Source organism: Coffea arabica, chromosome 8c (genome assembly GCF_036785885.1).
Source record: "Coffea arabica cultivar ET-39 chromosome 8c, Coffea Arabica ET-39 HiFi, whole genome shotgun sequence".
Classification (NCBI taxonomy): domain Eukaryota; kingdom Viridiplantae; phylum Streptophyta; class Magnoliopsida; order Gentianales; family Rubiaceae; genus Coffea; species Coffea arabica.
Window position 1 is genome coordinate 39,076,206 of NC_092325.1, and position 13,626 is coordinate 39,089,831.

Here is a 13,626-nt window from a genome sequence, read left to right on the forward strand (position 1 = left end):
TATTTAAATACCACCAAATTATATCCTTCTTTGTTGGCACATCATAAAACCACAATAAATTATTTTGAAAATTTTATATATCCAAATTATTTTCCAGCCCCACTCGAGCCGACTTCCCCACTTCCCCCCTTATCCCCGTCCACTAGGAAAAATAATAATAATAATAAAAGCCGAACAATCCAATAAAAATAAGTGGATAAGATTTCCAAAGATGTCGCCACCCAACGCCATATCATATGTGCTAAATTCTTGCCCGGTGTCAGACTCAACACTTACATGCAAGAGAAAAATGCTTTCTTGCCCAATTCTTCTTCTCTTTGCTCTGCAAGAACAGCAGGGCTAAGCATTCACCCATTGCTGGTAAACTCTTTTAAGTTGCTCATTTTTCTCTTTGATTATTAGGTTTAATTATCCAAGACTTGAGAAAGTTTCGCTTTGCTTGTATTGTAATGCTAGGATGAAATTGCAGCAGAAAGTTTCAACCTTTGTCTTGAAATTGATGATCAGGGGCCTAATGAGTTGATGGGTTCTTGATTTCTTGGTCTGTGTGTGCTTTGTTTAGCTTTATTTTCGAGGGATTTCTTGAACTTGAGAAATAGCTTAGGATTTGGTTCATGTGTCTGTTCTTTAAGGTGTTCTTGATGTTTGTATTTACTGCATAAAGGGGCAAATTTCCCTTTTTGGTTGGTGATGTTAACTTTTTCATTAATAATCCAGATCCATGGGGGTGGAGATTGAGGGACAGATTGATAGAGAATATGGAAAATATGTTTTTCCACTTTAGTAAGAACCAAAAAATGTACTAATTTTATCTTTGTGGTGTAAAAAGTAAATATCTTAGCAGCATTATGCTTTCCAGCGAATCAGGCCTTTTCCATGATTTTGGCAACCAAAGTATTCTCACGGTGAACAAATTGATTATCATGCATTTGGGGGGAGAGGCCTTGGTTTACTGTCTCTTTTGGATACTATAAGGACATGGATTCCCTTTGTTTTTTCTTCTGTCTGTTTGTTGTAATTGCGTTCTTGGTAAAATTTATCTCTGACGTTTGGACACCTGTTCGAATTTAATTTCCTCGCAAAAAAAAAGCGTATTGATTGGATGAGTCTTGTTACTGTTGGTCTTAATTATGCACATGTTGTTCGATGGATTTGAGTGTTGGAGGCAAACATGTACATTGCCAGGATTTAGTATAGCTAGTACTTTTCCTGTTGAAATGTTATCCCTTTTTTATGCAATTTGAAGTAGATTGATATGTGCAAAACTTAATCAATGTAGCTCAGTTTGTTTGTAACTACGATCAGTTAGTTAATATCAATGTTCAGTTTGCAACTGGTTAATTCAGGTTGTGAAAAAACCCTTTCTACACTCATGCTCTTATGCTGCTCCATCTTGACTACAGTCCTCCATCTGATATTTTTATGTGCTTTCGTGTTAAAATATTCTTGTACAATTTTGGGTATCCACTTATTTGCTTTGCAGCAGTCATGGATCAGCTTTAACTAATTATTTATGCAAATTAGAATTTAATTGTCTGCTTTCTTGTCTTTATTTTTTTTCTTGTTACCAGGGTGAAACAGTGGTGTGTGATTCTGTCTTGTTAACCTTTTTCTTAATTTTGTTTAACCTCTAATTGCTTACATTTTACTTGCACGTATAAACATGCCTAGCATTATTTGGATTCGCTTCCTGTTTGTGCACCTGTTCAACCAGTGTTTATTTAGATGGCATAGTTTTCCTTCACTCAATATTAAATTGGTTGGCAGGTTTCCTAAGAACTAACTGAATCAGCTTCAGGTTTTTGTTGGTTAATGTGCAGAAGTGGGAAAGAGATTCAAATGTTGATATTATACTGGTTCAGAAGTACAAATGGTGGAATTCTTTGAAGAGAGGACTCACTCTGATACAATGAAAGAAACTCAAGGGTGTTCTAAAGTTATCAAAAAGGAATTGGCACAACAAGCACCTATAGAGGTACAATGCAATCTACTCTATAACTTCTGCTGAGCTTTGGAATTTGCAAAAAGTTCTAAAATAAAAAAGTAAAATTTATTATTGGGACATAATGCTTTCAAATCAAAGGTTTCTCTACAGTCATAAAAATTGTCTCATGAAAAACCAAAAGGCAATATTCTTTATATTTCTTTAGACATTTATACCAAGGGAATGTGAGGCATCTATCTAAATTCATTGTTCTCAAACTATCTTCATAATCCAGGCATCAACCTCTTTGTCTTTTGTGTTTCACTAACCAAGTTTGAACACTATATTACATTAGTTATATTTCCATGAGAGTTTTCTTCAAAGATATGTCTTTACTGCAAATTTCATGCTAATATACACAATGTCTTTGTCCTATTAAGTACATTGTTGATTCCTCTTTAAGTTTAGCATTGGAGAGCATACCATGCCACTGTCCTGTCATTTAGCATACGGAGTGGACCAGATGCAATAATGTCTAGTTAATTGAAATCTCCAGTTGACTTAGTAAACAACTAGTCTTGTTAAGAAAACATGGAATTGCTCTATTCTGCAAAACTAAAAGTGATTACTTAGCAAACAGGAGAACAAGCTCTAGTACATTTTGAGAAGATAATATAAGGCATCATTACTTACTGTAGAATTGAATTTGTTTAAAATAGATGCTGTATTCTTGATCATAATTCATAGGTGGAATCACAAATTGGAACCTATGCTTATGCGGAAGCTTCCAAGGTGTTCTTTGGTGAAGCAAAGCTTTCATATAAAGAATCCCAATAACAAAAAACAGTAAATATGTGCATATCAAAATTAATCTAACATCTGTCATTTCTTAATTTCCAAAAGTTGCACAAGTTTGACTGTTATCACTTCTGTGGACATTAAGCTTATAGATATTTGACATTCAGGTACTGACTACTTGTTCTATTTTCCAGGAGAAATCTATAGATAATATGATTCAGTTACATCCAATACCAGAGTCAACTCTCTGTACATTTTGCATGAGTGGCAATATTTGTCGAACAGTTCAGTCTAGAACAAAACTAATGAACATTCTTTTGGAAAGAGGGAAGCCTCAGGAAGCTCAATCTATTTTCAACAATTTAATTGAAGGAGGGCATAAACCATCTCTAGTGACATATACAACCTTATTAGCTGCACTGACTGTCCAGAAGCGCTTCAACCACATACATTCAATCATCTCTCATGTGGAAGAAAATGGAATGAAGCCAGATTCAATTTTTTACAATGCTGTTGTCAATGCATTTGCTGAATCTGGCAATATGGAGGAAGCCATGGAAACTTTGTTGAAGATGAAGGAGAGTGGGATGAAACCGACAACTAGCACTTTCAACACTTTGATTAAAGGATATGGGCTCATTGGAAAGCCTGAAGAATCTTTGAAGGTACTTGAGTTGATGTCTAAGGAGGAAAACATAAAGCCCAATTTGAGGACCTACAATGTACTCATTAGAGCATGGTGTAATAAAAAGAACTTGAAAGAGGCTTGGAATGTGATTTCTAAGATGGTAACTTCTGGTTTGCGACCTGATGCTGTAACTTACAACACCATTGCAACAGCATATGCTCAAAATGGCCAACCGGAAAAGGCTGAAGGTTTGATACTTGAGATGCAGAAGAATGAAGTGCATCCAAATGAAAGAACCTGTGGCATCATCATAGCTGGGTACTACAAAGAAGGCAAAGTAAGGGATGCCTTAAGGTTTGCATATAGAATGGTGGATCTTGGAGTACATCCCAATCTTGTTGTTTTCAATTCCCTGATCAAAGGTTTCCTGAAATTTTCAGACAGAGATGGTGTTGACGAGGTTCGTTTAACTTGTAACATTTTAGATCGATATTCATTTGTTCAGTAATTGTTTTTCATGTCTAATAAATAATCCATCTCTCTCTCTCTCTCTCTCTCTCTCTCTCCAATTTATCAACTGATTCATCACCTAATATACCATGCATGAAACAGTTTATTGGGTGCTTGGTGAGAAAGCAAAACAATGTCACAGTATCTGATTTAATGATTGTTTGATGATAATCATATTTACACGCTGCTTGTGTTTTTTAAGTGGATATCTTCCCTAAAGACAAATTAGTCTGAAAATTGCCTATCTAGTGGTACTTCATCATTCTCATAATATTGTGGTGCATATGTGTCATAAATGTAGAACCGTTGCCCAGAGTTGTATGCATAGACAATGAAATTGGAACCATTTGATCAAAAGCAGTGTTAAATGCAGAAGCAACTTACTCAAGTGAAAGTAAAGTAGCTACTTTTCTTTGCACGATGATGTCAGTGCTCACTCATTTGTTTTACGATGTAGATCAGTTAGCATAATTTAAATAAATAAAAGATTTACATTGGTTGTGTGCAGTAAGTACTACTTTCTGTAAATGGGAGCTTGAGCAATGGGGATAATTCAAATTTTCTCATTGGAGTGTTAATTCACATTTTAGAACAGTAAAAAACCAAGTCTTTGAGCATGTAGTTGATGACAAGGGGAGTGGATTTGAGATGGGGAAAACCCAAGAACAAGAGTCTCACATAGTTGACTACAGGTTGCAAGGATTTTGTATTTTTCATGTATTTTAATCTTGTTAGCATGGTGTTTGAAAAAATCATACACATTGAAATGGCATAAAAAGTCTTTGTAGTTTCTGAGGTAATGCGATCTACAAGTATGTTTTCCCTAACTACAAAGTAAAAACATAACTGTTGGAATGTGATTTATATGAAAAAAGGTATCTTATTCAACACAGTAGAATATGAATATAACTGTAAATTGGATAGGTTTTCTTATTATCTGCTTGCTTACAAATACAATTTAACTGCTGGAATTTGATAACAGCATAAAAATGAATATAGCTGTATCTTGTTCATTGGGAGCAAAATGCTGACAATAGTTGAAACTTATTTGATAGGTTCTCTCCTTGATGGAAGAATGTGGTATAAAACCAGATGTGATAACTTTTAGCACCCTCATGAATGCCTGGAGTGCCGCAGGATATATGATAAAGTGCAGGGAAATCTTTGACGATATGATAAAAGCTGGTATTGAACCTGATGTCCATGCATACAGTATTCTTGCTAAAGGTTATGTGCGTGCACTGGAACCAGAAAAGGCAGATGAACTTCTGAATATCATGGTTGATTCTGGTATTCGCCCAAATGTAGTGATCTTCACCACTGTCATTAGTGGATGGTGCAGTGCCGGTTCAATGGAATGTGCAATGAGGGTTTTCCAAAAGATGTGTAACTGCAGTATATCTCCAAATTTGAGGACTTTTGAAACCCTAATTTCAGGATATGCAGAAGCAAAAAAGCCATGGAAAGCAGAAGAAATGATCAAACTCATGAAGGAGTTCAATATTCTGCCTCAGAAAACAACCTTTCTGCTAATTGCAGAGGCCTGGCGTGCCGCTGGACTAAGTAAAGAGGCAAATCGGATAATGGACTCCATAGAAAAGCAAAGCGTGAATTACCAGCTAGATACGGACAATGAGACAGCAGTGCAAAGCTTAGAGAAAATTTATCAGAAGGATGCAGTTGATTTTTCACGTCCCAAGCTGCTACAGATCCCAGGTGAGCCTGTGAATGATCATAAGAGCTTAGCTGCTGCAACTAAAAAAGGCCGGGCAGTTTTAGGAGAAGCTGAACTTTCCTCTGAGACCCTATGCACTGCTACCAGATCCATGTATCTTGCTTGTAGGTTTGGACCAAGAAGTCCAATTGTTTGCCCGAGGCAATATCAAAGGCAGCTTTATATCTCTGGTCAGCTGCCACACTCCTGTACAGTGGGGTTCTTGAACTGAATTGAAGGGGAAGTGCAATGAACTTACACCAAACAGTGGAAGAACTGATGAGAATGGCAACTGATCTCAACGACAAGCTGTGGTACATAGACAAGGGACTATGTATAAAATCCCAAGCTTCCTGTACAGCTTTTCGAAGGTTTTACTTATCTTGTAGATCAATCTTTTGTTCATCACATTGATCTGCTGCATGGCAGTATAGAATTGACAAAAGTTTACCCGTGTATATTACAAGGCTGCTCTAATATTCCAGCTAATGCAGAAATTAGACTTGCTCTTTGTTTAAATTTTATATCTCTACTACCCGAAAAGCTGCAGGCATGTGTAATTGGCCAAGCTAAACCCTGCACCAAACAGCCCCGGGGTTTCTATCTCCCTCCAGAACAGAAGAGAAGTAGAAAGGACACGTCTCACTTTAAAAAGAGATTTATGAGTTTCCTCTTGGAAACTTAATGGCAAATGGAAGAATTTTGTGTCCGATAAACAAGAACATGCAAAGTTGATGCCATGAGTACAAGCTTCAATTCAGATATCAATTTTAATGTTCCACCAATTAATGCAAATGAGGAGCAAAATGTTGTCGATGGCAAAGGTTAATATTAGACCATATGACACGGCAACAGGCATGCAATAACTTTCAAAAAACAAAAACAGTCCCATACGTGCCACTACTTGCAGCCGCAGCAACCAGCGTTTGACGGTAAGTCCCAAATTCAGACTGAAACATCATTGGCACTCTTCTTCTTCTTCTTCTTTTTTTTCTTTTCACCCTTGATGTTCTTGTCAAGTAGATTGGCAATAGAGAAGAAATGCTTAACCCAGAACATTGCTAGGTAATTGCTTAAACCTTAATCGTGTTGATTTCTGTTTCAGTCTACTTACAAATACAGGGTGAAATTTTGATTGACACACAAAGGCATCAATCAAACTTCTAAAAGCTAGATTGTTTAACATCAGTCAGTCTTTTCTCCTCTGCATGTTTGAGGTACTCGTATTTGATGGTTGTGAGGGAAATCTGCTGAGAAGCCATATCAGAGCTACACCAAATAGGGCACCAGAGAGATGTGCTATGTGATTGACATTCTGTAAGGCAAAGCCTCCTCGAAAACCACCCGCTAACCCTGTTGAAGCTTGTGCTGCTTCCATCACCTGGTGTTACACATTCAAAGAAACTTGAACATAGTATCTGCACAAAACATTCCAATTTGCACATTTTGCTAATTGAAAGGACAAAGAAGTTTAATATTTTGCTCAATTTCACTTCAATTTGCCAAACTGTTAATAAACTTCTATAATGCCCCCTTTCAATCAATAAACAATTTCAGTTTATTATTCTCCCTTTGCAACTTTTGTGCATTGCTGATATTTTTGGTTTGGCCAGTTTTCATCACCTGCATCTGTCCTCATGTTTCATTCTCTCTATTTGGTTGAGAAAATACCATGTAGAGCACAAGTTGATGACTGGGTAGAACAATCAATAAGGATGGTGTGATAGCTAAGTTCATGACAGCCAAGCAACCAGATGGTTATTGCATGTGAAAAATTCACCGTCTCTCTAGGTTTTATCTGATATAACCAAGCTGAGCAACCATATTGAAATAGCATCTTTTATCTGATTAGACAGTTTGCTGTCAATGAGCAGGACAGTTCGCAACAAAAAAAAAAAAAATCTTCTCCTCAAGCAAGTACATGGACCTGACGTGCATGCATATTTGATTGCTAACAAACTTGTGTATGCACTCAAAAGACAAACTGGAACATTGACACTATCTACCACAAAAATTGTACTCTCAAAATTTGTGATCAGTAGTAAATGTGGCAAATGCTAAGTAATACTTAATAATCAGCTATGATAAAACAAATGATGACAGAAATTGAATTTGCATCCATGATAATTTGAAGCCAATCTCATTTATTAGGTATATCACCAAAGCCTTCCTTAAGAAACAGATCCTTTGTTGACAGAAACTGGCTCTGGAGCCAAACACTCTGAAGCTAACCTCATTTAGTATGTATACAACCAAAGCCTTGCCTAAGAAACAGATCATTTGTTGCCAATCTGTAAAGTATGTGCTCTACAATGGTATAACTTCAAGCTATGAAAGATCATAGACCAATATATGAAGACGACTGATGTTATAAAGATTGCAAATAAGAGGATATATTTTGCAATTTCTGTCCATACACTTCCATTGAAATAATATTTGAATTCACTATAATTTGGGAAGGGATATGAGATGGTTAGGTTCATTAATGTAATCTATTCTTAAAGCAGCAAGACCAATCTACTATGTTAAGATAATAAAATGCAATGTAATGCAAGTTAAAGAGTTCCCTGAGTCTGCAAAATATGTGCAGTGTGCACCACAATAATTGTTCGCTGAATTAAGGGGGAAAGGAGTATTATGTACCTTTTCAATTACAAATTGGCCCAATATAAGTACCTCAAGAATCTTCCTCCAGTCCAAAGACATCTAGAGAATAACCAAATAAGTTACTTAACATGTTCCAAGGAAGGAAAAAAGAAGAAACTACCATCTTATGGCACAAGTATCTCATTTTTTCTCGTTGATCTCCTACTGATGCATAGAAACAGAAGAGTATACTCACCTTCACAAGGACACTAATTGCAAAGAGTCCGAAAACTGCACCGGATGCTCCAACAGAGACAGCATTTCTTGGGAGAACCAGCCATGAAACAAGATTTGCTCCAGCACCTGTTATGATGTATGAAAGCCATAACCCAAAGTTTCCTTCTTCCTCTTCAACAAGTTTACCTGGGTGGCAAATATATCCAAACTATAGCTTATACTTGAACATGAGGCAAATAATATCTTCATTAAACTAACATCAGGTTACTTTAAATTTGACTTACCAAAAATATACAAGAAGAACAGGTTACTTGAAAGATGTTTCCTGGTAAAGAATTACAAAAAGTACTGTAAATATCAAAAGCCACAGGCACATGTAGAAGTATTTTCAATGAGTGAAACTGAACTGGAATCGCATCGATATAAAATAAGAGATTAGAATTTTGGCCTACTTTTATGCATCCCCAGAAGCAAAGATTTCTTACCAATTAAAATGGCAGAATGTTGCAGTCAAAAATTGATACCAAGCAGGCCAGTTGTGATACAAATACAAAGCTTTAATTGCACGCACCTGATAATTAAAGAAAATTTGAATTAGCACTAATCTTAGCATGTACTGCCAATAGTCTAATAAGATAAGCCAAATAGATATTCCAGGATGATATCTTTCCTTAGGTTTCTAAATAAGATTTTTATTTAATCATAAGGTAGAAATGTGTGTGTGTATATATATATATATATATATAAAACCAGTTAAATTCCTTCCTGAATTTGCACAGAAACCGAGACTGAAAGGATATCAAATTAAATGCAACCCACATCAATATCATGATGTGAAATATTTCAGACAAAGTAAACAAAAGGACAAGTACACAGCCTATACACAACCTGAAATACATGATCAGCAACATATATTCCAAGATTAAGAAGTAGAATCCAGAATATCCCATTCACACGCTTCTCTGGTTTCTGCCTCCCTTCGAGCTTCCCAAGTTCCAACTGTGATACCATATCTAGTAAAAGCATCACATAATTTGTTCAAATATTTTATCTGTTTCTTTTCTTTTTTAAAAAAAATTAAATCTTAGAATGAGTAGTATAGAAAAGAACAAAAAATGTATATAGACATATTTAAATGGCTCATAAAAGAGCAAAGGAACCCAGATTAGTACCAACAAGCACAGGAAACATGATAATTTTGCAAACTAATCACAGAAAAATGTGCTCTGATGTTTTCAATGACAACTTCAAATATTCTGTTCTTGGGAAGAGTAATCTTGCTTGTGCTAGAAAGTGAAAGATGCTTCTTTTTACATTCAAAACTAGGTAAGGGTGCAGAAAAGACCAATTAAATATGTTAACATGAAATGGAAGCTAAGTTTCTAGTGATGTAATAAAGTGAAAATCACAGCAGAAGAGCTGAATGAAGTAAACCAAGAGTTATTTCAGAATGTGTGTGTATGTGTGTCCATATATATATATATGTATGTATGTATGTATGTATGTATGTATGTATGTATGTGTATATGTATGTGTATATGTATATATCAAATCTTAGTTCTTGCAAAACTAGAAGTCTATCCCCATTAGTAAAGTACCATTTATATGAAATCAATATAACAGTTAACAGTTCATGAATAGAAGTTATACCGTACTAAATGATCAAATAATCTCCCTTTTATTATCTTCCTTTTAAGATTTACGGTGTCATAAGAGCATGTAGTGGGCGTAATAGGCTTGGCACAATGTTAGGCAGGCACATGTGTGGAGGAGAAAAAAGAAAAGCAACTCTGAAATGGTAAGATCAAAATAGAACAGTTGAACAGAAGAAGCTCACTACCTGTATGCAAAGAAGCTAAAGTGCAGCAGGTAGGAAGTTTCAGATTTAGCCTATGCTCATACAATGAAAATTGAACCAACCTATATCAAGGGGTTTAGGACTATAACACAATAAAAGAACTGAGCAGTTGAAACTGAGATAAACAATGATCTATATCAGCAGAGATCTTAGCAAAGCAAGTTACAACTTCCATAAGTCAACTCCCAGCAACGTTTTATGCCGTGTCCTGTGAGAATTGATACCCTTTAATGGCCTACATTAAGTCTTGAAATGCTCGGGTCAGGTCCTCAAATAGCCTGCTATGGATGTGCCAAGGCCTTCCTTAGCTAGGTCAGCAAAGAGAGGTTTAAAGAAGCACCCTCATTGCATGAAAACTCATTTAAGGCATGCCCCACTAGGTCACTAGCTATTTGTTTATAACTGGCTAAACAAAAGAAGCCATCTTCTGTGCTGCTAACTATACAGAACGTCATCCTGGGTAGTTTGTTCCTGCTAGGTAGCAAACTTGTTGATTCCAGGTGAATGAATATAGGCTTTAATTTCTTACATTCTTTTTCAAATTAAAAGGGGGGAAAAATAAGAAAAAGAGCACGACAAATTTCAGAAATATCTTCACTTCATGAAATAGAAGAAACTCATAAACTTTGAAATTGGTGGGACAATCACCATAGATTTGTGGAGTCCAAAATCTTGGCATTCATGCGAGAAGAAGCAAGGGTAGCTTCTCTCTGAAACTAGTCTCTACCATTATGCGCATCAGTGTTAACTCAAATGACTTCCCTCAGGAGTTTGTACTTCTTTTCATGAAGTTGTTCTCTAACCATTGAGTTGAACTCCCAATCTCCTTCAACAATTTTCACTGCCTATGTTTCAATCAAGTCGTGGATTATCTTTGGCTCTTCCACCAACTAAAACAACTAGAAGCATGATTAAGTAAAAAATTCTCTCAGCTGCTACCATTCACATCATTTTCCTCGGTTGGATTCCAGGATGGACATTGGGCAGACAAAGGAGTAGGTTGGGCACCTCACATTCAGTTTATTAAACATCGTATTTGACTAAAAATGTCATACATCATCTTCCTTTTGAGTGCCTGCGTTTCCTGAATAGGTCCACCGCATGGAAATCCACTTCTCTTTCTAGAGGAATTCAAGTTGTAAAGTCGATTTCTTGAACGACTAAAAACATTACAAATATGTTGTTTACATTTTGATTAAAAATGACAATTTTAAGATACATAATCACTAGCAAATCATTCAAAACCAACAGAAACACAACACTTAACACAATGCACCAATCACATTCTTTTACCTTGATTCTCAAACTATCTGTTCATCCAATTACCAACAAGAAAACATGAATTCTATGCAGCAAGTAATAGAGCATGCTTTTTTCCCCATGAAGGAAGTTACATGTTATGACAATCTCAGCAAATTCAATTACATGATCAAAGCTCATAACTTTTTCACAACAATTCAAGAAAAAGGAAACCCTTTACACCAACCAATCACAACTGACTTACATATACAAATAAACAGTAGAAAGCAGAGAAAGAGAAGCAGAGAGATAACCTGAGTTGTTATTGTCGAATTTGCAGATGAGGCGAGATGGGGTGGCGGTAAAACGCAGTGGGAGGCTGGGATTGCAAAAGGGTCGTGAAGAAAAAGAGAGTTTAGGCAGAGGAATGGACACGTTGGAGGAAGTTAGTGGAATTGGTGAAGAAGGTATCAAGAACTTGCGTACTGGTGGTGGTGAAGCAGTAAGCAGAAGCTGCTGCTGCTGCTGCATCATTTTTTACTCAATATTTCGCTTTGCTTCGGTCGCTCGGCCAATTACATAAGAGAATTCGCGCTTTTGATGCCAGATTTGGAGCTTCGGTCTAAAACGCTCTCCAGGATTCAACGCTTTTCTTGGGTTCTGTCACATTTTCTGAACCATGTTACATTGCTTAGATCCTATTTCTGTATCTATGTATTTATGGTGGTGTGGGAATACTTTTGAGGAAGTAATTTTACTTATTTGGTTAGCAAAACTCATCTAATTCACGTGTGTGAATTTTCTTCTTTTAATGTATCCTAACATAGAGCAAGAATTTGATGCACTTTTACATGAAATGAAATTATGTTTGACTCATGCACTTTCTTGAATCTTCAGCAATGCCACTAGAACCTTTTTTTTTTTTTTTTTAATTTTGAACTTTAGAAGTTAGGGGTCTGTTTGGTTGGAAGTAAAATGTTTTTCTTGGAAAAATATTTTCCATGGAAGTAATTTTCCATGAAAATCATTTCCCTTTCATCATTTTCAGGTATTTGGTTAGTTTATTGAAAAATATTTTCTTACTTCATTTTTCTGGTGTTTGTTTAACTTTTGAAATATTTTCACTTTTATCTCTATCTTTACTTTCTACACATTATAACTACATACTTCTTCCCATACAAAATAAGAAAATTTATCTCATTGTTTAATTTTAAAAAATCTTGGAAAAATGTATATATGAATAAAAAATATCTCCTTAAGTAATAAACAAATTGCTGGCCATTTAGTGTCAAATATCAATCACATGCAATGCTTATTGTGACATATATCTTGCACTCTCACTGTTGAAAGTTTTTCTAGAAAAGAATGTCCCTATTATACATAATTAATTACTAACATACGATGAGCGGGATGAGGTTTTTTTTTTTATTTTGAATATACTAGGGGAAGGGTTGGGTAGTACGGGGGAGGGAGTATAAGGAAGAAGTCTTGGATTCGAATCCTCCTGTTTACACTGAAAAAAAAAAAAGAACATATTACAAGATATTTTCAGTAAGTTTGGAACATACTATAGGGGGGATGCATGCATTTCGGAAAACAACTTCAGTAAGTTTGGAAGGGAAGTTGTTTTCCATAAGATGAGTGAAAATACTTTACATAGGAAAATGTTTTCAGTAACTTTTGTGCAACCAAACACAGGAAATTAGGAAAATATTTTTCTGGAAAATATTTTCACCCGAAACAAACGGACCCTAGATGTTTATAGGATGTAATATAACTCATCCTCTTCTTCAAAAAAAAAAAAAAAAAAGGTTAAATATCAAAAATCAAGAAATGGGTACCTAAAATTGTAATGTTATATCTTCTGTAAGTAAAATTAGTATCTTATAATGGAAAGTGCTCAAATGACTAGTAGCGATTGATTACCGGACAATCGAACATTATTAGTCAATATGGGGAAAAGTTGCAAAATGCAAACTAAACCTTGTTTGAATTGATATTTTTAGGACCTTTTGTAGGAAAATATATGTAATGATTTAATATATATGAGGTAAAAAAGCAATTGGGAAATGTATTCATGGAAAACATAAAAAAATTTTTTGCAGAAAATCACCATCCAAACAAGGCGTAAT

At 35.5% G+C, this 13,626-nt stretch overlaps 2 protein-coding genes across 3 annotated transcripts; one reads left to right on the plus strand and one right to left on the minus strand.

Moving 5' to 3' along the window:
* The first annotated feature begins 204 nt into the window (after positions 1-204).
* Positions 205-6,093, plus strand: LOC113705630 (uncharacterized). 2 transcript variants are annotated; one of them, XM_027227547.2, is made up of 4 exons: positions 205-360; positions 1,799-1,975; positions 2,917-3,810; positions 4,916-6,093. In XM_027227547.2, exons 2-4 carry the CDS (start codon positions 1,871-1,873, stop codon positions 5,804-5,806), a joined length of 1,890 nt encoding a protein of 629 aa, XP_027083348.1. In that variant the 5' UTR covers positions 205-360; positions 1,799-1,870; the 3' UTR covers positions 5,807-6,093. The 2 variants fall into 2 exon arrangements, with proteins under 2 accessions (XP_027083348.1, XP_027083349.1); XM_027227548.2 differs by having other exon boundaries at positions 1,821-1,975.
* A 523-nt stretch (positions 6,094-6,616) lies between these two features.
* On the minus strand, positions 6,617-12,329 carry LOC113705631 (rhomboid-like protein 11, chloroplastic). Its single transcript, XM_027227549.2, has 7 exons — positions 11,809-12,329; positions 9,286-9,410; positions 8,883-8,968; positions 8,682-8,722; positions 8,417-8,583; positions 8,218-8,280; positions 6,617-6,955 (listed from the first exon to the last, which is right to left on the minus strand). Exons 1-7 carry the CDS (start codon positions 12,026-12,028, stop codon positions 6,764-6,766), a joined length of 894 nt encoding a protein of 297 aa, XP_027083350.1. The 5' UTR covers positions 12,029-12,329; the 3' UTR covers positions 6,617-6,763.
* Between the last annotated feature and the right edge of the window lie 1,297 nt (positions 12,330-13,626).

Excerpts from the sequence above, each read along its gene's own strand:
- LOC113705630 (XM_027227547.2), top strand. The coding sequence starts at position 1,871 with ATGGTGGAATTCTTTGAAGAGAGGACTCACTCTGATACAATGAAAGAA. Across the intron at positions 1,976-2,916 it reads CACAACAAGCACCTATAGAG|GAGAAATCTATAGATAATAT; the intron begins GTACAATGCAAT and ends TCTATTTTCCAG. Across the intron at positions 3,811-4,915 it reads ACAGAGATGGTGTTGACGAG|GTTCTCTCCTTGATGGAAGA; the intron begins GTTCGTTTAACT and ends CTTATTTGATAG.
- LOC113705631 (XM_027227549.2), bottom strand. The coding sequence starts at position 12,028 with ATGATGCAGCAGCAGCAGCAGCTTCTGCTTACTGCTTCACCACCACCA. Across the intron at positions 8,723-8,882 it reads ACATTCTGCCATTTTAATTG|GAAACATCTTTCAAGTAACC; the intron begins GTAAGAAATCTT and ends ATTCTTTACCAG. Across the intron at positions 8,281-8,416 it reads CAATTAGTGTCCTTGTGAAG|ATGTCTTTGGACTGGAGGAA; the intron begins GTGAGTATACTC and ends GTTATTCTCTAG.